This window comes from Apostichopus japonicus, chromosome 16 (assembly GCF_037975245.1).
Source record: "Apostichopus japonicus isolate 1M-3 chromosome 16, ASM3797524v1, whole genome shotgun sequence".
Classification (NCBI taxonomy): Eukaryota; Metazoa; Echinodermata; class Holothuroidea; order Aspidochirotida; family Stichopodidae; genus Apostichopus; species Apostichopus japonicus.
This window is the reverse complement of record NC_092576.1, coordinates 42,546,970-42,568,163: the sequence shown is the minus strand read 5'-3', so window position 1 is coordinate 42,568,163 and position 21,194 is coordinate 42,546,970. Positions and strand designations below refer to the sequence as shown.

Sequence of the window (21,194 nt, the reverse complement as noted above, 5' to 3'; positions counted from 1 at the left end):
GTATATACTGCACCGCCGCTAGCTAGCTGCGATACATAACGTGCAGGCGGGACATGCATGCTATTATATACACTCTGGTTGACCATACTGTAACGCCGCCAACGTCTGGTAGTGTAAAACCTGTCTCGAAACCAACTGGAGGAGAGTAGGGGAGGTAGATGGGGGACGGGTACAGATTAACTCTAAATCAGGAGGCAGACACCAGAGTTGTAAGATTAATAAAAGTATAATTTCTCATCTCGTTCTACATCTACAGCGTATAGTACAATATTTACATTTGCCCAATATAACGCACTGGGGTCGGGCACAACCCAATGATAAACATGGCTAAGTTAGACTGGGCTGCGCATAGGTCGGGCAGTCTAGACGTCTGCAATCCACCGGTGTCGGGCAGCACAGGCTTCGGGCATTCCGCTTGACTCGGGCAGCGCAGGTGTCGGGCAATCCGCTGGACTCGGGCAGCGCAGGGGTCGGGCAATCCGCTTGACTCGGGCAGCGCAGGGGTCGGGCAATCCGCTGGACTCGGGCAGCGCAGGGGTCGGGCAATCCGCTGGACTCGGGCAGCGCAGGTGTCGGGCAATCCGCTGGACTCGGGTAGCGCAGGTGTCGGGCAATCCGCTGGACTCGGGCAGCGCAGAGATGCGGGCACTCTAAAATGCTTAAACACATTTGTTTGGACTTAGCAAATATCAAAGGCTTTACCACGAGCCGCCGGAAGGAAAATTCCTCGTCTTGCACTCGACCGACTCTCCGACCCTCTGACTCACTCATTTACAAAAGAACCCTGCATTTAATACCCCGGAAATAACCCCCGTTTACACACGTCCGTACATAAACTGTAAAAAAAGGCTTAGACCAATCAGGGACTACTTGTATATATAACTACGGTGAGTTGCGACCAATGGGATCGCCTCACACACCCACCGCCGTGCCTGCCTATGCCAGTCACGGGAATACATCGATATAGCAAAATTACGTAATCAGTTCCTGTTCCGGATAAACATCTCTCGTTACCTCCGCGGAGCGCAACAGATGTTACCCCTGAGGGAGCGAAAGGTATCTCACTAAGGAAAAGTCGTAGCTTTCCGCTACAATACGTATTCTCTGTACCGGACCCCGTCGCATGTGTACTCGTACTCACACGTCGTGTCGACCGAATTCCGTTCACAGTCTCAGACTAGCTAGCCGTTATTTAAGGTAAGGAATGAGTTCAAATCTTTTATGAAATTGTCCCTTTCGATACGTACAAACACATCACTGATTTTTTTTTTCCGTATCGTACATATTTGGTGCAACAATTCACTGGCTAAATAATAGCACAAGGCTAGGTCTATATAGCCTAGGCTACACACTGCATGACGCTGTTATCGGGGCAAACTTAAGCCTAGGCTTTTCTGCTCTGTTAATTAGGCTATTCGAAGTAAGTTTTCCCGCCAAGGTGCGGCGTTGGCCTGTACCAAGGGCGTAGGAACCGGGGGGCTGGGGGGCGCCAGCCCCCCCAGTGAAAAATGTGGAGGGCGGAAGTATCATTCCGCCCCCCGGTTCGCAAGTCAGAAAACCCCTTTTTCATTTCCAAATGAGAAAAAAATCTCATTAGGAGCACCAAATTGCACCTTAGGCCAGGTGAAAATACAAAATTAAGTTTACAAAATGGAGTGGGTGTTGAAGTGTGCTATATTGCACCAAATTGCATCTGAGGCCACCTGGAAATGCAAAAAAAATCCAAAGACCCTTCCCCCAGGCCGGCCATCAGTCTTCAGCCCCCCCCCCCACTCAAAAAGTACCTTCCTACGCCACTGGCCTGTACTACTAGTACTACTAGTCTATAGTGAATATCGCCCTTGCCTTTGGTATAAAGTGAATTTTTTTCAAATTCAAACGATATTCTCGGTCTATTATATGAACTATTCGAACTTGAGATTTGGATTGAACTAGCTAGGCTGAATTCTACTTTGTCATATAGTATACTTGACAAACTGGTGAGAATAATAGTTAATAGTATTAACAAATCGTAGGTTATTTCTAAATTTCTTTAATATGCTAACATAGTACTAGTAGTACTAAAGGAATAGTAGCACTAGTTTATCCATCACTAGCCTCTATCAGATCCGCTTGCATGCATCAATAAAATGATCAACTCATGTAAATTATCTTATTTAGGCTAGTTACAAAGGCTCAGGTTGTGAAATTTGAGAAAATAATTACAATAGGGCAGCGCGTGCTGACGTCACTTGTCAGCATTCACCGGATTTCTGCCGGTGAGCACACACATACCTACAGCGAGATAGCGTACAAATAATGGCTTTTGCTAAGTGAAAAAAATGTTTCTTTAAGTACTTGTTCCCTAAATCCCAAACGATAATTGTTTAGTTGCATATAACTACACAAATATTTGACATTATCATAACGGAACATAGCGCTCACGGCACTCCGAGAGGGTCCTTAACTGTGTAGCGCAAGAGCCAATTTGTGTGTGTTTTGACCTGTATCTTCATTTTGTTAGGAAATAATATCAAAAAATGACAGTTTAGCTAAGGATGAAGATGAATGGAGAAATTACATGGCACGCTGTGGGAATTTTAGTATCATAACTTGTACCGATGAAAACAGTACTGTGAATTTCAGTCATAAAGACATGTCATGAATATGATTTTTATCAGACTGGTTCATAGTTGATGCCAAAAATGTTGAATAATCAACTTTTTACCAGTGATTAGGGGGCACTCATAGATGACGTCCCACACAAGGGGGTTGGTAGTTTGAACTGTGTGAACTGCGTGGTGGAGGGGTGGGGAGGAGGCAAATACAAATTACCAAAGGCATGAGGAGTTAGGGAGGAGTGATAAGTGAGCATTAACTCAGTACATGAATGAAATAGAAATGTTTTTTTTTTTTATAATCCCTCTTTAGTCTTCTTTACTGTACTCCAATTGTTCAAGGTGTATTTGGAATGATCATTTGTACAATGTAGGTAGTGCAGTGTAGGGCTGTTGGCAATTAACGATAAACTGTTATTCGTTCGTTTTGTAGCAATTACGATAAACAAAAGAACTGTAGCGAATAATCGTTAGTGCCGATAATTTCGCGATCTCCAATTGTCCATTGAAAAAAATATGTTAGGCCTACGTCTAATTTTACTGTCTGCAGTGGCGGCGCTACGGGGGGGGGGGGGGATGGGGGGTTGGCGCGGGAGCACAGCCTCAGATTGCGCAATTCCCCCATTTCGCTGCTAATAATGCGAACCCTAGGTGTTACTATAACCAGTAAAAGTGATATCGCTGAATGCCTAGCCTGCGCTCTAATATGCAAATAGTAGGCTATAGGGCTGTTGATGTACGAATAGTTGACTATTCGGTAATCGCTACGCATTATTCGAACGATTAATGATTAATCGTTTCCATACGTAACAATTCCGCGGATATGAAGATTGCGCAATATAATGGAAAATCCCGCGAAGTTAAAGATTGCGCAACACAACGGAAAATCTTGTTTCTGCTGCCCATCTGTGTACACATGAAAAATTGCTTTAATATCCGCCGTTAACGTGTGTTTCCGGCTTCCCATTACCATTTGTTACAGAAGACCTATTTTTATGTAAAAAAAATGATAAATATGTACACTAAAGACCACTCATTTGCTGCCAAGTTTGTGGCTTGGTATTGAATGGATCTTTAATTGGAGTGAGATCTGTGATTAAAATATTGTAGTTCCGTGGAGGTCAAGCTCACCAGCTTTATTTACTTATTAAAGCCCATTCCTTCTCGTTTTTCAAAATCAACCAAGAAAGAGTTCCATTTTGTTATCTTTTAAAGAAATCTGCCCCTCATTTTTCGGAATTTAGGCGCGGCGGATGACGGCAAGCAAACAATTTTTTGGGGGGCCTTATGTAAATGTGATAATCATTTTCTTTTCAGCTCATACCAGCATGCTGGTGGGAGCTATTGTTACAGTGCAGCGTCTATCATTCTATCACTCTATCCGTCAACAATTGGTAAAAACCGCTCCCACTCACACAGTGTTTAATGGAATTTCATGAAACTTGGACACAAGGACCATTGGGTGTGGGGCCATTAGAGGTGGTCCGAAATTTGGGGTCAAAGGTCACGTGTGGGCCGTAATGGGCCATTTTGTGCAAATACGCAAAATGCTTCTCCTACAGATTCCATGGTACAATGTTGAGGGTTTGTGACAATAGTACTGTGGTATTAGTGAATTCAGGTTTTTCATGGATTTGAGATCAAAGGTCAACTAGGGGTCTTTCAGTTTGTGGCCCAGGCCACGGCCCTATATTTTCAAATTGCCTCTGTTCGTACAGTGTATGGCTAATTATAATGAAACTTGGTCACAGCGTTCCTTGGGATGAGGGTTATGGGGGGTGTTCAGTTAATTAAGGTCAAATCAGGGGGTCAAAATAAGGGGGTCATCGTGGGTCATTCTTCGTAATATTATTATATATCCTAATCTTCACCAGGATTTGGATGGATCATATTCAAAGTTGAACTGATGATTGTTGGATTGTGTATGGATAAGGTGATGCCTAATAATTTTTGGTCAATGGTTAATTAATTACAATTAATCCCCATTCTTTAAAAAAAATCTGAGCTCACACCTCTCGCCAAATCTCCTTTAATTTGTCCCCCAGTTTCTGCATGTTTGTTTACATTTGTGGTTAAGCTCATACAAAAACCTGGGGAGAGTTAAAGGAAAATTCCTATTTGTTATTACCAATAGAGTATGTATAGTTGACTGTGTTAAAGTATAGGAGACCTTTTTTAGCCAATCAGCACTCGCCGATTTTAACAAGTCAAGGAGTCATTTTAACTCCATGGTACTAGAAGTAGAATGTAGCCAGCTAGCAGCTAGCAACAACTTTGGAAGGTGAACTTGTGAGTGAGGCAAATGTCCATTGTCTGCTCTGGTACAGAGGAGAAGGCTTACTATTATTAGGGTAGTTCAGTGGTATTGTAGGAGAGAGTGTGTACAAATTGCCCAGGATATTGAGGCAAAACCTATGCAAAAAGAGGGAAGGTGGTTTAGAATAGAGAACAGTGTAAAAAGGGGAAATAGTAATTCACCTAGGGGCCATTTTATGAAATCACTCAAAATGAGTCTTCTCCGACAAATTTGCCCTGAAATTGGCTTGGCACTTAAAGAGGCCATGACACGAAAAATCCAACTCATCGAGAGTAACTTCCTCTAAATCTATGAGAAAATCTATGTTCAAAACTATCCTCAACTTCTTGAAAACCTCAAGGACTAATTAGTAATTAACGTTTTAATATTCGCATCCGAAAATAGATATCTGAGAATGCGATTTCACAACAAGACAATGATGACGTCATGTTAGGAACACACGTGCAAAGCCCAGGCATGTATCGGATGCGCGACGATCATACCGTTCCATATACACGCACATTTACACTGAGAGAACAACCACTGTATTACGCTATATCGTTAGAAATTTCACGTTTGTTTTACAACTGTTGTAAACTATCCGAGAGAAGTGCCGGTCCGTTGTGTTGTTGGGGGCTGCATAAATATCATTACCCATGCAATTAGCCTTCATCCATGGCTGAAGGACGAAAAAAACACGGCGATTATGACCAAGTTAGTGCACAACACCAGCGCCGATTTCACTGGGCCTAGCCAGTATGCAGCTCCGAATGAAGCGAACACTTCACGGAAGCATACTACGATCCCTCCTTTTTGTTATGAAATAAAACAAATGGACTTTAACGGTTCGACATAAAAGAGTCATTCTTCTCTCAAGTAATCCACAAAAAACTACTCTGAAGACCATATCGGGGAACAGGAAACCTCCAATGGGGCAAGTGGCGATCCTTAGGAGGTAGCGCGCCGAGCACTAGTAGTACTATAGTATTAGCGTTACTACACTGAAGTCGCAATAGACGAAGAGATTTTACTGTATCATCTAAATTAACACCCCCTTCATTGCTCTATTGTATACTAATAAGCTATGAGGTTAGCTTCAGAAGCGATGGGTTACATCTTCTTGTGAACAAATCTCAGTGCCCCAATTTATTTCTGGAATATGCTGGATCAGTTAGTTATAGCAATAATTTCTTATTCCTATTCCAGGAAAACCATTTTTTATGTTGTGGAGGGAGTGGGGGTAATGGGGATGGGTCAAAATAGGTAGGTAAAAGATTTTATTCCAAAGGGTGTTTAATTAAATCTCAAAGCGATTTATTTTAAAGTCACAGAGCCAAAAATTCACACAACATAGTTCAAGTGTTAAATCATTGAACAAAATTTATTCAATATCAGTTCTAGACAGTCATTCTGGACAATCTGAACTAACATTAACAACAATCATTGTATTATATGACTTAAAAGTAAAACTGTACTTTCCATAAACATTATCATTCTTAAATTACACTAATGTAATTTGTGACATCAAAGGAGGTTAAAAGAAATCAACTTACATGAATTTTTTTGCTTTAAGCCTACAAAGCAGTTGCATGTCCATCGCTATCAATCGTTTTTGTGACAAATTAATTAGAATAATCCAGAATCAAATACAATAAAGGGTTATTTAAACCAAGAAACACTGCACGAAGTAACTCACATGCAAAAATGTTACACAGGCACGACGACACGTACAACACTGATGGGCAATGTGAAACACAGGATCACACGCATTAAAACAATCGAAGACCATTAACAGGGTGTACTGCTGAGTTTTTGAAGAAAGACTACAAAACAAACCAACTGCTGCTGAAGAAACAAAGTCTAAACATTCAAGAGTTCTGCTGCCTCCATTGGTCTTTATTATGACTTTTCTGTCAAATATCATTGGTGATATGGATATTTTGGCTTCCAGATTAAAGGTACGAATCAAACATCTGGGAGGTAAATGCCCCTAAAAAGGTCAATGCCCGTTCCCTTATGCACATATTATATGACATCACGGTCACGCCAATACTTGTGTCCAAATGCTTCAAAACATGCCTTTTCTTTCATTGTTGATGTTGGGTCTGGAAAATAACCTTTTCATCCTGAATTAAAAGTCTTGAATTTCAATATATCAACACTGAGGGAACCCTGACGGATTGATAATCCAACACAATTGTAGTTTAGAAAAGGTGTTCCTGGAGGAATTTCTCAACCAAGGCTTCCTATACAATGAGTTTTCTCCTGGCAACTTGAATCCAGTGTAATGACCATTGGCTGGAAAATCACTTCTGATCCTTTGGACTGCACATGATGGTAGCACAACCCTGACGTGTCTTGCTAGGAACCCCAAGTATCATTGAACCTGTTGACCGTAGGCTATGTATCTGTACTGCCTGGGAAGAAATTTATGAAAGTTCAAAATGTATTAATGTTGGCCATGATGTCCACAATAACAAGCAGGCATACAATGTACAGTTATGGTTACATTTGTTGAGATTTTACACCTTCCGTGTATCATGAAACATTCTTTTGTTTCAGAAAATTGATTTGCAAAACTCCAGGCCAAAGTACTAGCCAAGTAATAATGAGTATGAAATAACACATATGCCTACCTAGCATGGCTGCATAATGCAACTTACATCCCCGAGCCAAACTTTCAGTATGCAACAACCCTACTAGTACTACACACTCTACATATGGGTTGTAAGTTACCGTAACACAACGCACAATACGGTTTAGGGTGTTCCGCGAATTCCAACAAGACATGCACAAAATGGACTGGATTTTGTTTTTAAATGCTTCGTTAATAAATTCTTACCACGTTGTATGTTCCTTGCAATGGTTTCGAACGGATTTCTTCTTCGATATGTTGTGGAGCTTCAATTTCGGCTCGTTTAACAGGCTCGAACTGATACGGTTCTAACACCTCCGCTCCACCCTCAACGTTCGGTTCAATATTGGAATGATCATCGCCTTCACTCTCTGCTTCGAATATGAGAAAGGGCACTCTAATTATAGCCCAATTTCACTGCCTAGTGAAGAACCATTATCACTTTGAACTTCGGTTGCCGCAATTGGTTCTGGATCCGCCATTTCACAGGAAATTTTGATTTGATATCGCACTTGTGATCGGTGTTTTGTTTAGTAACTACTAGTGGTATGTGTACTTGTCTACTGTGTACGTGAATGTTATATTCGGAGGATCGTAAATGTGTTCAAAACGTGACGTCACATGACGTCATGCGAATCGGAAAATTTTCGAGTAAACAAAGTTTCAAACGCCGAAAAGGGTAAATTCATTCTCAATTTTCGACTTGAAAAATCAAGTTTTAAACTGGCAGAATGGTTGATACATGTTCTAGAGAACATTCTTTGATGGATCCCAAAAATATAGGACTTTGAAATTTTCGTGTCATGGCCACTTTAAATTTTTTGGCTTTTAATTTTTGGGGGCCTCCAATTTTTTGTGGAATCTGAAAACACGCCTTTAATTCTGTGGGCCCTACAGTTCCATGGGCCCTACATTTTTGGGGCTCTGAAAGGTATGAGTTTCTGCACCATTGATGCTCTAGTTTTAATTTATCACAACAATGAGTGCAAAATTGGCATTCATTGATGAAATAGGGCAAACTATTCCACATCATGGATGCCAAAAGTGCTCCTAGCGTACAAATTGTAATTTCTGTGTGTATACTGGCTCTGCAGAATTTTGTGGGAAAACCTATATGGGTCAATCCATGCCAAATCAACAGTGGCCTCCACGTCGACCCTCTCAGAATCGCCTGAAATTGATATGGTGTCTTGCCATATGTCTCAAAGGATGAAATTGGGCAAAAAAAAAAATTAAAAATATTTCGTTGCTAGGATACGGCCCCGCCTAGCAACCAAATCCAGATTGCATTTTAAGCGCCCTTAATTTGTGTCAAGTTTGGAGTCATTTTTTGCATAAATGTAAAGTATTTTATGCCTGATATTGCAGATATTGTGGAAGACATGTGGCCAGTCTTTGAATTTAGCTAATTTTGAGGAAAATTTACGGTCTCAATTTTTCGTAACAAGTAATTAAAATGGCAGAAAATGAGATAGGGGTCTTTTCTGGCCCTACTTTGAGTGTGCTCTATATTCACAAGCAGAGGCATGTTTGAGTTTTAATTTCCATAGGATCCTTGTCCAGTGGTAGTTGTACGGGAAAAGTGCAAAAAAAAAGTCAAGCGGGTCGTACGTTTTACGAACAGCGCCCTCAAACTTAAGAAATCTCACTTCTGGCCCTAATTGGGGGTCCATTTTGGGCCTGTGGGTATTTTTTTTTTTTTTTTAAATAGCATTTTTCAGGAGCGTATTGACCCTATTTTTGAAAACTCAAGTCAAAAAGTTGTGTATTTTGTGTTATCTACTCAAATTTACGACTCGAAAATTGCGAAAATCACTTCGTTCATATGTATGAAAATGCTTGCACAAGCCGATTTGAGTAATTCAAATGACAACAACTTCATAGCATTAGCAAACAGGTGCTTAACAATTAAGAGGGTGGTCCACTAGCATAAGGGCTACAAATAAACTGCATTTTCAGGGTCATATGCCCAACGATGCCTGTGAACAGCGCCCTCAAACATCACATTTTACCAATATTTTGGGCTATTTTGGGCATTTCAAGGTCAAATTTGGTCGCAATTAAAAGTTTTATTTTCGATTTTTAATACAAAACTAGTAAGATATGTATAGTTATGATGCAAAGAATGAGCTAAAACATCTTTTATATTAGTTATTCATGCTCTGATGAGCAGCTTAAAGTGGCGTATATGAGAGTTACATCAGCTCTACAGAAACATGCTTGCGAGGGCAAACAGTGGTAAACATTGTATCTTCATTCAAGGAGATGTTAAACAACATTAGAAACTATTGAAATGTATTTATTAAAAGTGTTCTGTCTAATACTCTTTGACTCCCTCTCACCCCCCCCCAGCACCCTCCCCATAGTGCACTATGCAGATTTGTATACATACAGTATGTGACTGACTTTTACTGCATAGAGACTGCATAAACATGCATTCAAGGTATACTGAATGTTTTGGTATGGTAATCTTCTGCTTCAAATTGTCTGTATGCATGTAACCCACCCCTCCCACACACATCCTCTACCCAACCCCTATATCAGAATAGAAAATGAATGTGAACCAGTGCGTACAGTGTGCAATATATATGTGTGTACATGTTCTGTACAGTGTTATTTTACACCAAGTACTATTAAATACACACTGTCCAAAATCATGTACAGTATACACACTGTACATGTATGTACTGGTTAAAAATTCCTTTTGAAATATTAAGTCTTTTAATTTAGTGAATTAGCAAATGCATACACTTCATTGCAAATATTTAAAAAGACATTGAAATATGCACAGTATGCACTATGCAGTGTGCACTATATATGTGTGTACATGTTCAGTACAGTGTTATTTTTCACCAAGCACTTTTAAATAAACACTGTCCAAAATCATGTACAGTATACACACTGCACATTTATGTACTGGTTAAACATTCCTTTTAAATTATTGAAAGTCTTTTAATTTATTGAATTAGCAAAAGCATACACTACATTTCAAATATTTAAAATGACATTGAAATATGCACAGTATTGAATGGAATGACCAGTACACAGTGTGTACTGTACATGATTGTGGACAGTGTGTATTTATTTGCTTGGTGTAATATAACACTGTACTGAACATGTACACACATATATAGTGCACACTGTACGCACTGGTTCACAATTTTCTATTCTGATATAGGGTTGGGTAGAGGATGTGGGTGGGAGGGGTGGGTTACATGCATACAGACAATTTGAAGCAGAAGATTACCATACCAAAACATTCAGTATACCTTGAATGCATGTTTATGCAGTCTCTATGCAGTAAAAGTCAGTCACATACTGTATGTATACAAATCTGCATAGTGCACTATGGGGAGGGTGCTGGGGGGGGGGGGTGGGGGTGACAGGGAGTCAAAGAGTATTAGACAGAACACTTTTAATAAATACATTTCAATAGTTTCTAATGTTGTTTAACATCTCCTTGAATGAGGATACAATGTTTACCACTGTTTGCCCTCGCAAGCATGTTTCTGTAGAGCTGATGTAACTCTCATATACGCCACTTTAAGCTGCTCATCAGAGCATTAATAACTAATATAAAAGATGTTTTAGCTCATTCTTTGCATCATAACTATACATATCTTACTAGTTTTGTATTAAAAATCGAAAATAAAACTTTTAATTGCGACCAAATTTGACCTTGAAATGCCCAAAATAGCCCAAAATATTGGTAAAATGTGATGTTTGAGGGCGCTGTTCACAGGCATCGTTGGGCATATGACCCTGAAAATGCAGTTTATTTGTAGCCCTTATGCTAGTGGACCACCCTCTTAATTGTTAAGCACCTGTTTGCTAATGCTATGAAGTTGTTGTCATTTGAATTACTCAAATCGGCTTGTGCAAGCATTTTCATACATATGAACGAAGTGATTTTCGCAATTTTCGAGTCGTAAATTTGAGTAGATAACACAAAATACACAACTTTTTGACTTGAGTTTTCAAAAATAGGGTCAATACGCTCCTGAAAAATGCTATTTAAAAAAAAAAAAAAAAATACCCACAGGCCCAAAATGGACCCCCAATTAGGGCCAGAAGTGAGATTTCTTAAGTTTGAGGGCGCTGTTCGTAAAACGTACGACCCGCTTGACTTTTTTTTTGCACTTTTCCCGTACAACTACCACTGGACAAGGATCCTATGGAAATTAAAACTCAAACATGCCTCTGCTTGTGAATATAGAGCACACTCAAAGTAGGGCCAGAAAAGACCCCTATCTCATTTTCTGCCATTTTAATTACTTGTTACGAAAAATTGAGACCGTAAATTTTCCTCAAAATTAGCTAAATTCAAAGACTGGCCACATGTCTTCCACAATATCTGCAATATCAGGCATAAAATACTTTACATTTATGCAAAAAATGACTCCAAACTTGACACAAATTAAGGGCGCTTAAAATGCAATCTGGATTTGGTTGCTAGGCGGGGCCGTATCCTAGCAACGAAATATTTTTAAATTTTTTTTTTGCCCAATTTCATCCTTTGAGACATATGGCAAGACACCATATCAATTTCAGGCGATTCTGAGAGGGTCGACGTGGAATCGACCCAAAAATCTGTTGATTTGGCATGGATTGACCCATATACCAATATTATTATTATTGATAAATTTCAATTGGTATATCGTTATCAACTCTTTTCAATACGGACGGACCTCACACTGCACCCTGGTTTACAGAAAAAGTTCAAACGTACAATATTTTAATATACATCTCTCCCTAATGTATCCATAATATACAGTTTATTATGATAACAATACACTCATCTACACAGTAATTAAATTTTTGCCTAATTCTTACAGGACATATCACACAGAAATTGATCAGGACTCCGAAGAACACAACTGCAGATTACTTGCTTGGATTACATGTAACTGTCGCCAATAACTAGTTTAGCAGTATTAAAATAGGAACATGTGCTCTACTTCAATTGCATAATGCTGATTGTTTTGGTTTGTGAAGTCATCCATATCTTGCAGAATGATTGATTCATGAAACACAGACCTACAAATATCAATAAACTATATATATTTAAACTATCATGGATGAAGTTTTCAAGTGCTCCTACTGTGAACAGCAACTTACAACAATAAAAGGTTATGTTAACCACTGTAGGTTTCACAGGAATGAGTGTAACAGGTCGTTTCCCTGTCCACGTGATGCATGCTTGCGACAACTTTCCACTTACTCTGGTTAGCCATTTACAAAGAGACCATTCTAAACCAGCAGTTCATAGGCGATATAGAAATGTTGATATTCCATTACAGTGTGATATAATCTTCTGCAGACAAGTATGTAATGACATACCAGCTTTGTTGAAACACTTGAAAGAACACCTTGATGTTGGGGCTACTGTTCTGTGCCCATTTAACAACTGTGAATCATCATTTACAAAGAAATCATCATTCACGTCGCATTTGTCAAGGTGTCACAAGTCAGACATGACTGATCATATTCCTGCAGGACTCATTGCAATAGAGAACAATTTCGAAAATCAGGACGATGCTACTGTATATGCCGAATTTGATGCAAATTCTTTGGATGAATTGGAAGTTCTGCAAGAAACAGATAACGTTGAAGATTTGTTTGTACAAAATCTCCTACTGTTTCATCTGCAGTTAGAATCAAAATACCTGCTTCCTTCTTCAACTGTCCAGCACATTGTAGAACAATTCAATGATATACACAGCCTAGGCCAGACAGTGATTTTCCAGAAACTGTTGTCAAAATTGACTGATGAACTAGACATACCAGAACAAACTGCGAAAGAACTAATTAATGAAATGAAATCATCTGACCTATTATCCGAATGTAGCACCGGACCCCTGCGATTAAACTACATCCGTAAATCAACAAATAAAAAGAAATTTAATTATGTTGCACTAAATTGGATAGAAATGATAACAATAGAGAACGAGAGTTTCAGTACATACATATCAAAGATTCTTCGCAGAACCTATTCAAGAACAAGTCTGTTCAAGAGGAATATCTGTGTACCAAATTCCCTAGGTATCATGGAAACCATAGACCTAATGAAGAGGGAAAAGTATTTTATGATATAACTGATGGTGCCGCTTTTAAAGAAAATGCCTTCTGCCAGGCTTTAAAGCTAATCCTCTATCAAGATTCCTTTGAGGTGTGCAATCCACTAGGGTCCAGCAAGAAAAAAAACCCACAAAATTCTTGCAGTGTACATGACACTCGCTAATATCAGACCACACCTCAGGTCGAGTGTGAATCACATGTTACTAGTACTCCTTTGCAATGAGAATGATTTTAAGTACTTTGGACAGGAAAAGTTGCTAAGACCATTGATTGATGATCTGAAAGATCTTGAACTAAATGGTATTGACATAGCTGGCGAGCAGCATCCAGTAAAAGGGTGCCTTAAGTTTTATTGCTGGTGATAATCTTGGATCGCGTTGTATCGGTGGATTCGTAGAAAACTTCAGTAGTACTCCATGTTGGTGTAGGTGGTGCTCAGTTACAAATACAGAATTTCATGACGACCCATGTGCTGTTGGTCTCATCCGAAATGAAAACAATTATAATAGAGCATTGCAACATATCCAGGATCAGGGCATGAGAATTGTACAGGGGATCAAGTTCGACTCCATTTTTAAAGAACTGGAATATTTTCATGTATGTTCAGGTTTGCCACCTTGTCTTGGCCATGATCTATTTGAAGGGGTTCTGAATTATGATGTGGCACTGATTTTAGCCTATTTCATCAAACAGAAAAAGTGGCTAACATACACAGACCTGAATAGAAGAATAATGCAGTTCAAGTATCTTGGGTCAGATAGAAACAATCAACCAAGTAAAGTTAATCCAAATGGCGAAAACTTGGGCGGACAGGCAGTAGAGAATTGGTGCCTTGTAAGGCTTTTGCCTGTTCTTATTGGCGATAAAATTTCTGATCCAAACGACGCAGTCTGGCTGTTTTTTCTTCAGCTACATGATATGGTGGAACTTCTATGTACTCCTAGTATTGATGAGGCTGAAATTGCTAATCTGAGTTTTCTTATCGAGGAGTACTTGGAGTCGCGTCACCGACTTTTTCCAGAGCGTAGAATGCGACCAAAGCATCATTTTCTAAACCATTACCCTATGCTGATACTGCAGTTCGGTACTCTAATTCGAACATGGACTATGAGGTTTGAGAGTAAGCATTCCTTTTTCAAAAGATGTGTGCGTCATTTGCATAACTTTAAGAACTTGTGTCTTACATTGGCAGAAAGGCATCAACTATTACAATCTTACATGTGTGCTGGGACTTTCTTCCCTGTGGCTATTGATGCAAAACGAACAGTTCCATTACATTTAGAAACGTATGCAGAAGCACTACAAGGGTGTATGAACGTACTTAATGCAACAGTTGCGGATCAAGTTACTTATGAGCTTACTTTTCGAGGAACAAAGTACTAAAAGGGGGATTACATTGTTATTGGTAAAGATGACAAGGGTTTATTGTTTGGACAGGTTCTCTTTGCAGTTATAAAGGACAACTCACAAGTGTACATTGTTGCAAGGGTTCACCAGTCAATTCTGAACATGGACTTGCGTGTATTTTCACTAGAACCTACGGATATCAGTAAAAGATTTGTTTGTGTAAACAGCAAGGAGCTTCTTGATTACTCCTCTCTGTCTGCATATGGAAGAAGAAATGCTCCTGTAGTCCCATTGAAACATGCTATTTCTTGTGGTTTCATATAGGAACTGTCCTTAAAATGATTGAAGACATCAAGTCCGCAATACGCGGAATCCTCAGTAACATCTCTGAAGATGAAGTATCCTCGATTGCAGCGCATCTGCGTGATGAAGTTGGGGTAGAGGGGCCTGACGACCTTGTCTTTGTGGAGTCTAATGATTTGTCTATGCTGAAGTCGATTCAGATTCGGAAGCTGATCCACGGTTGGAAGAAAAAAGGTGTGTGAATCATTTACTTTTAAATTTCCTAGAAAGCTCAGATATAAATACAGATTGATCGAATGCAAGCCTACTGTACAGTATGTATTGTATGCTATGTATTTACTATGCTGTTATGAGATGTTTTCCAGAGATCTAATCAAAGATTTCCATAATCACCTTATCTTTTTTGTGATGTAACGATGGTTGACACGTCATGAGTGATTTAATACATCCCACAGAACTAAACATGAACAGGGTAGGAAATAAGCGATGACTGATTGCGATTAACCTCCCTGAGACAAAAATAGCCCTCCCAAGAGGTACAGGAGGGCGATTTTGCCTATACATACAGTGTACTATAAAGTGCAGTTTGGATCTAAATGCTGGGGCATCAGTCTCAAAACTCAAATTACCCCAAAGTTACACAAAATTCCTCTCCAGAGAGATGTCATGATAGCCTCATTAGTAATTACCTATATGCCATAGGACGAAATGCTTTGGCGGCTTTTTTATTTCAGTTTTTATTGACATTTTTTCTTGATTTAACCAGTTTTTTATCTTGAGGTGGGCAAAGTTACCCCATGGGCAAGGCTGAATTAAGCTTGTGGGAAGCCTGGTGCCACTGTATATTAGGATATCATTTTTTATGATAGCATGTGTGTATGTAGAAATAATGTAATTAACATTTGTGCATTAAGTAGGGTAACTTTGGCCCACAATTGTGTGTATTTTTATATAAAAAAATACTTAATTTATAGAAAACTACTGTATGTACATACATCAAAGTAACTAGTTTATGATTTACTTTGTTGTGAATAAATTGACAAACCTTGCAGGACATAAAACTTCCTGTAAGTAAATACACACCATCTGGGTAATGGAGTTAAAATTTTGCAAGATTTTAATTTCCGGCTCGAAAAATAAAGCAATTCTTTAGGGCAGCCGGGCAGGGTGGTTAACTTCAATCACAGATACATAGCATATAGCATGGGAATAGGTAGTCCTTAGTATGTCTGATTCTGATTGGAAACTGTCAAAATAAAACTTTCCCAAAAATTTGGGGACAAATTTTTTTCGAGTGGGTCAGAGTTACCCTTCTAAGGTATACTAAGTGTACACTGTAGTGCAATGTGCATAGCATTAAGCATTTCAGGCAAATATTTGCTCAATATTTGATGTTTTAAATTTGTCAGTCACCAGAGAGGAAACACTCTAAGCAGGAGTCATTTGGCCATCAATTAAGGTCCGTTGGTATCGCTAAAAATTGACTAGAAATGTAGTAAAGTGAAATTTTGTTGTGTGCACCCGTTGTATTTGCATGTATTATGTAATAGTTCGTAACAGTGAGTTTTTAGCGTTGTCCACGTGTATTGTTCAGTTTCTGTATACGTTGTTGTATGGCGAACATCGTCCCTGCAGAGCTCCGGGGCTCGCCTCGTTATCCCTTTGTATTTCCGTAATTTTTACTTAATCTTGGGTCTTCAATAGCCCAGATTTACCAATATCTTCACTATCTGAAGTCCGTGAGGAGATGTCACCCTTCTCAGAGGCAGGATGCCTCAGGTTTTTGGATGGTTCGGCTTCTGGCTCGAAGCCACTGGTTTCCAAGAAGGCGGATCATACCAACATACTGTATAGCAAGCTAGCGCTGATGGAGTCTTGATGTCCGCGAGAGTGGAGAGTTCTTGTTATCCGCGAGCGTAGTCTTTTTCTTCTTCTTTACCGCGAGCGAGCCGACATCACTTTTAGTAAGATATTAAGTCATAAATATTGTATTGTTTACTGCCGTACGTACCCATATTGTTAATTTAAAGAATCAGATTTTAAGTGTGGCTAGGTTGTACTTGACCGTACAAAGTACATGATAGGTTGTGTTTTGGACCTTGGTCCTATGGGTTTATAGAGTGCGTATTGTTTATTGTTAAGCACATGGGTGCTAGTAATATTGCGTACTTTTATACTGTAGTGTTACAGTACCTTGAGTTTATATACAGAGAGTTATTAACAGTTACGTGTATTGTACTGTACTGACAGTTCAGTTGTATTGAGAGATGATTATTGTACCTGTAGTTTGAGTATTATACTGCTCGCAGTGTAAAGAGAGTATACGTATTTGTATTTTGTATCTTGAACATAATTGTTACTGTTGTCACTACAGAGTTGTCTCAGAGCTTGTCCTTTTAATCTTAGCCTTTATGGATAGCTATAGAGTGCCAAGTCTCTTGAGAGTTTGTGGGTTCAGGAGGTGGAAATTCCTGCTGTCTAGGAACAGTAAGGTGAAAAGGCCTATAATGTGTTGCAGCTGGCATGTGTTGCCCTAGGCTGGCCATTACGAAGGTGTAAAATTCCTCGCCTGTTGGGAAACGTTTTATATTATTTATGCAGTTGGGCAGTTCCGTAAACTAGTAAACCTTTTCACCAAAAATTAAAAAAACGTTGAATCATTACATGTACGGTATCAGATGAAAGCTAAAACTATGGAGTTTCATAATATGTAGCTAAGTTTCATAGAACACATTGTTTTCAGGCAGATTAAGGTGTGTATTAGTCAACCGAAAAAATCTCAAAATTTGCTTCACAAAAATCACCCCAAAACAAAATGCCTATTTTTGCCTGTGTATCTCTAGAGGAATAAATATTCTTGGATTTGCTAAAGTGATATAATATATAGATTCAATTTACAAACAGATAAAGTTACAGGGATCTTCAGTTTTCTGAGAATAACATTTTTTTACAAATGTAAATTGTCATGTGTACGTCCGTCACAGAAAAATCACATTTTTAAAAATTCATACAGAAGGAAGTACCCAGATGTAAAGACATCTACAATTCAATGCACATTTTGAACACTCAATAGCTACATAATGTGCCTTTAATCCCTTGGATTTTATTTTTTCAGAAATTGCTGTGACAGACGTACGTATTTTCGTACGTCCGTCACGTACGTCCGTCACGTACGTCCGTCACGCGTACGTCCGTCACATTATTTTTGTTCAGATAAACAATGTATTTTAGCATGTTTATCACTACATTACCTCTGAATTTAATAATCAAACCCATTTATTCATTTACAATGACTTTAGGTAGTTTTGTGGTTGTTTTATTAGCATAAATGTAGTGGTATGCAACCGCTGCATACTACAGTGTCAACTAACATATATTTGTGTTATTGGTTAGCACTTGGCAAGATATCAAAGAAATGACATGGTATTGTACCACATGTTCAGTATGCTATTGTCTACATTGATATAACACTTTCATCTAAAAGCCTTATTCACATTAGTAAACACACAGAGGGGATCCGACCGATTCATATCCCCTGCTCGAGATCAACATCCTAGTGTAAATACTATCCTACTCAGGGTCAGACTGCGACATGTTGGTCCCCTGTTCTGGAGGATATCAGTTCCAGAGTGTGAACACTCGGGTGACCAAGGTGACCGGAGATCAAGGCAAACAAACTTCATAACACCATGCCTGTTCCATGCACTATTAGGCAAATTAACCATGGACATATATGGAACTACTGTACTAGCTACGAACTATTTGATTGCATGTGTACAAAATTGTTTCTTTGTAGTTATGCCATTTATTCTTACCTCCCTCTGACCATGAGGTTTCCGTTCGATATCCAACATATTTATTACAAGTGTTCAACCAGTTTTGAGTTAAATAATAAATCATTTTTGGAAGGAAGATTGTCAGAGAGTCATCGAGAACTGTTATTGCAATTGTTAGTATTTTGTTACTGCTGTAGTATGCATGTTATTGTTTTGATGTAATTTGTTCTACATTTGCTTTAGGTTCATTACCTTTCGTGGTAGGTTGGAGGTATCATTATGTGGAAGAAAAGTTAATTTTGAAACCACATGTGTTCATAGTTTTATGTGTTGGTGGACAGTTACCAGATGGTTCTAACTTCACAGTGTTTGTGTGTATTACTTTTATACATGTTTCATAGTTGATATACTAACCAAGGGTGTGCCTCTGTACAGTATCTATGTATCTTGACATTAGATATTTAAGAACTATTACCAGTAAATGCTCTCATAGCTATTCAGCAGTACTGCTGAATAGCTATTTATAGCATGCACACCCTGGTTAACACTGACTTCTTTCTCCCACTTTCACCTCAATCTTGAATCTATATACATTGCATGCAGAAGTTAGTGACACTCATCTATATGAGAAATTTGTCATACACTCTGTGCATTTGCACTTTTTTGAGAGTCACCCAGTGGCGGAGCGTCCATACAGCCAGAGGGGCGGATGCCCCCCCCCCCCTGACGGACTCAAATGGACTGCTGGCGCCCTTTTCAGCTTTTTACCACTTTCTAATTATTGGCGATTATTAACTTTTTTATTGCGCTCTCAAATACCTATTGACATTTGTCACATTTTGTTGGGGTAATTTCCTGACAAAATGGCGATGACACCTATTTATTCTTCGTTTATCTGCAAATTAGCAAGGCACGGAAAGGGTCATTTCCGGCGATCTAGGGAGTATCTTTACTCCAAAAATGTCTGTACGATCTGCGCCAACCTGTGTTGGCACTCCGCTTAGATAGTGAAAAAAATGTACTTTGACATAAATGTTTTAATTGGTCATTAATTATCAACTAATTAGAGGGAGTTCCAATTCTGCAAAAAAACAGGAAATTGTCACCTGGGCATGTAAAAAATTTGGCTTGGAATGACCCACATAAAACTTGTGCAAACATGAGGGACACTTTGTAAAGTTTACAACATTTGCAAATGAGGGGGCTAATTCAGCATCATACTAGCTATCTGTTGAGTTTACTGATCGGAGGCTGATTGCGAAAGCATTAACAAAATGAATGGGCGCCCATAGGAGGGTCACTTAGGTAACCAACCATATTGTGTTTGTCTTCCGACCTTTACATAATCATAATCACGGTCTGCCACCATCTCATGGCGACAAGGTACTTGGGAACTTGTGTGTGAAAGTGACAGGCCCTCCTTTTGTCACATTGTATAACTTTTGTACACGATGGGTTAATATTGTGAAACCATATTTAGTGCTACAGTTCGGAATATTAATGATGCAGATTCTTTCTCTGGGAAGTTTTGCAAGAAACAGAAAACATTGAAGATACGTTCGTACAAAATGTCCTTCCTCTGAGACATTATGGAGATTTGAGGTAACGAATGAGGCAAAATGTTATACTTTTCTGTTGTATTTGTTATTGTTTTCGTGGGGGGAGGGGGTTAACGGGGGAACCACTAATTTCGGGGGGACCCGAGATCCACCCGGAGGTGGGGGGGGGGGGGGCGGGGTTAGGGAGTGGCCGCCCCTTGATATGTGTTGCACAGATGTAACATCGCCACTTATTTACTGGCCCAGATTAAAACACGTGGCCATATGTAAGACTGGTGTTTTAATGAAAGTAAGAATGTAAGCACAGTTACAGGTATTCATTTAAAGGTTCCAATAAAGTTGTAATAAACTATTTCCTTGTTATTTTCCATTTTTGAAAATTACTCTGTTTTACCCACAGTCTAAATGTGTCTACAGAAAAAAAGCTACAATTCCTTACTTATATATATAATGGTCATTTGTACATGTTTAATGTTCAAGCATTTCATTTTTCAAGTAGCTCAAAGGTCATTTGCGAAGGTCACATTGTATGCCCTTGATCGAGTAAATATTGTATTGCTAACCGACTGGTGAAATACCACTGCCATGGAAATAGGACCTGTT

The 21,194-nt window shown here is 39.1% G+C and overlaps 1 protein-coding gene and 1 long non-coding RNA gene across 6 annotated transcripts; one reads left to right on the top strand and one right to left on the bottom strand.

Annotated features, from left to right (window-relative positions):
* The first annotated feature begins 507 nt into the window (after window positions 1-507).
* Window positions 508-20,688, top strand: LOC139983033 (uncharacterized). Of its 5 annotated transcripts, none has more exons than XM_071996359.1 (4): window positions 775-1,197; window positions 14,516-14,726; window positions 15,278-15,490; window positions 16,966-20,688. In XM_071996359.1, exons 2-4 carry the CDS (start codon window positions 14,525-14,527, stop codon window positions 17,133-17,135), a joined length of 585 nt encoding a protein of 194 aa, XP_071852460.1. In that variant the 5' UTR covers window positions 775-1,197; window positions 14,516-14,524; the 3' UTR covers window positions 17,136-20,688. The 5 variants fall into 5 exon arrangements, 4 of the variants coding, with proteins under 4 accessions (XP_071852460.1, XP_071852457.1, XP_071852459.1 ...); XM_071996356.1 differs by having other exon boundaries at window positions 12,364-14,726; XM_071996358.1 differs by having other exon boundaries at window positions 776-1,197; window positions 12,364-14,726; window positions 16,961-20,688.
* Window positions 5,228-12,156, bottom strand: LOC139983034 (uncharacterized). The gene is made up of 3 exons (XR_011798483.1): window positions 12,142-12,156; window positions 7,736-8,638; window positions 5,228-7,310 (listed from the first exon to the last, which is right to left on the bottom strand). It is a non-coding gene; the product is annotated as an uncharacterized lncRNA (long non-coding RNA).
* Window positions 20,689-21,194: the final 506 nt, after the last annotated feature.

What these genes read in the sequence shown, in the direction of transcription:
- LOC139983033 (XM_071996356.1), top strand. Translation starts at nt 14,144, where the DNA reads ATGAGAATTGTACAGGGGATCAAGTTCGACTCCATTTTTAAAGAACTG. An exon ending in ATGGACTATGAGGTTTGAGA is followed by an intron (nt 14,727 to 15,277) that starts GTAAGCATTCCT and finishes GGTTTCATATAG; the next exon opens with GAACTGTCCTTAAAATGATT. An exon ending in CCACGGTTGGAAGAAAAAAG is followed by an intron (nt 15,491 to 16,965) that starts GTGTGTGAATCA and finishes TCAATAGCCCAG; the next exon opens with ATTTACCAATATCTTCACTA.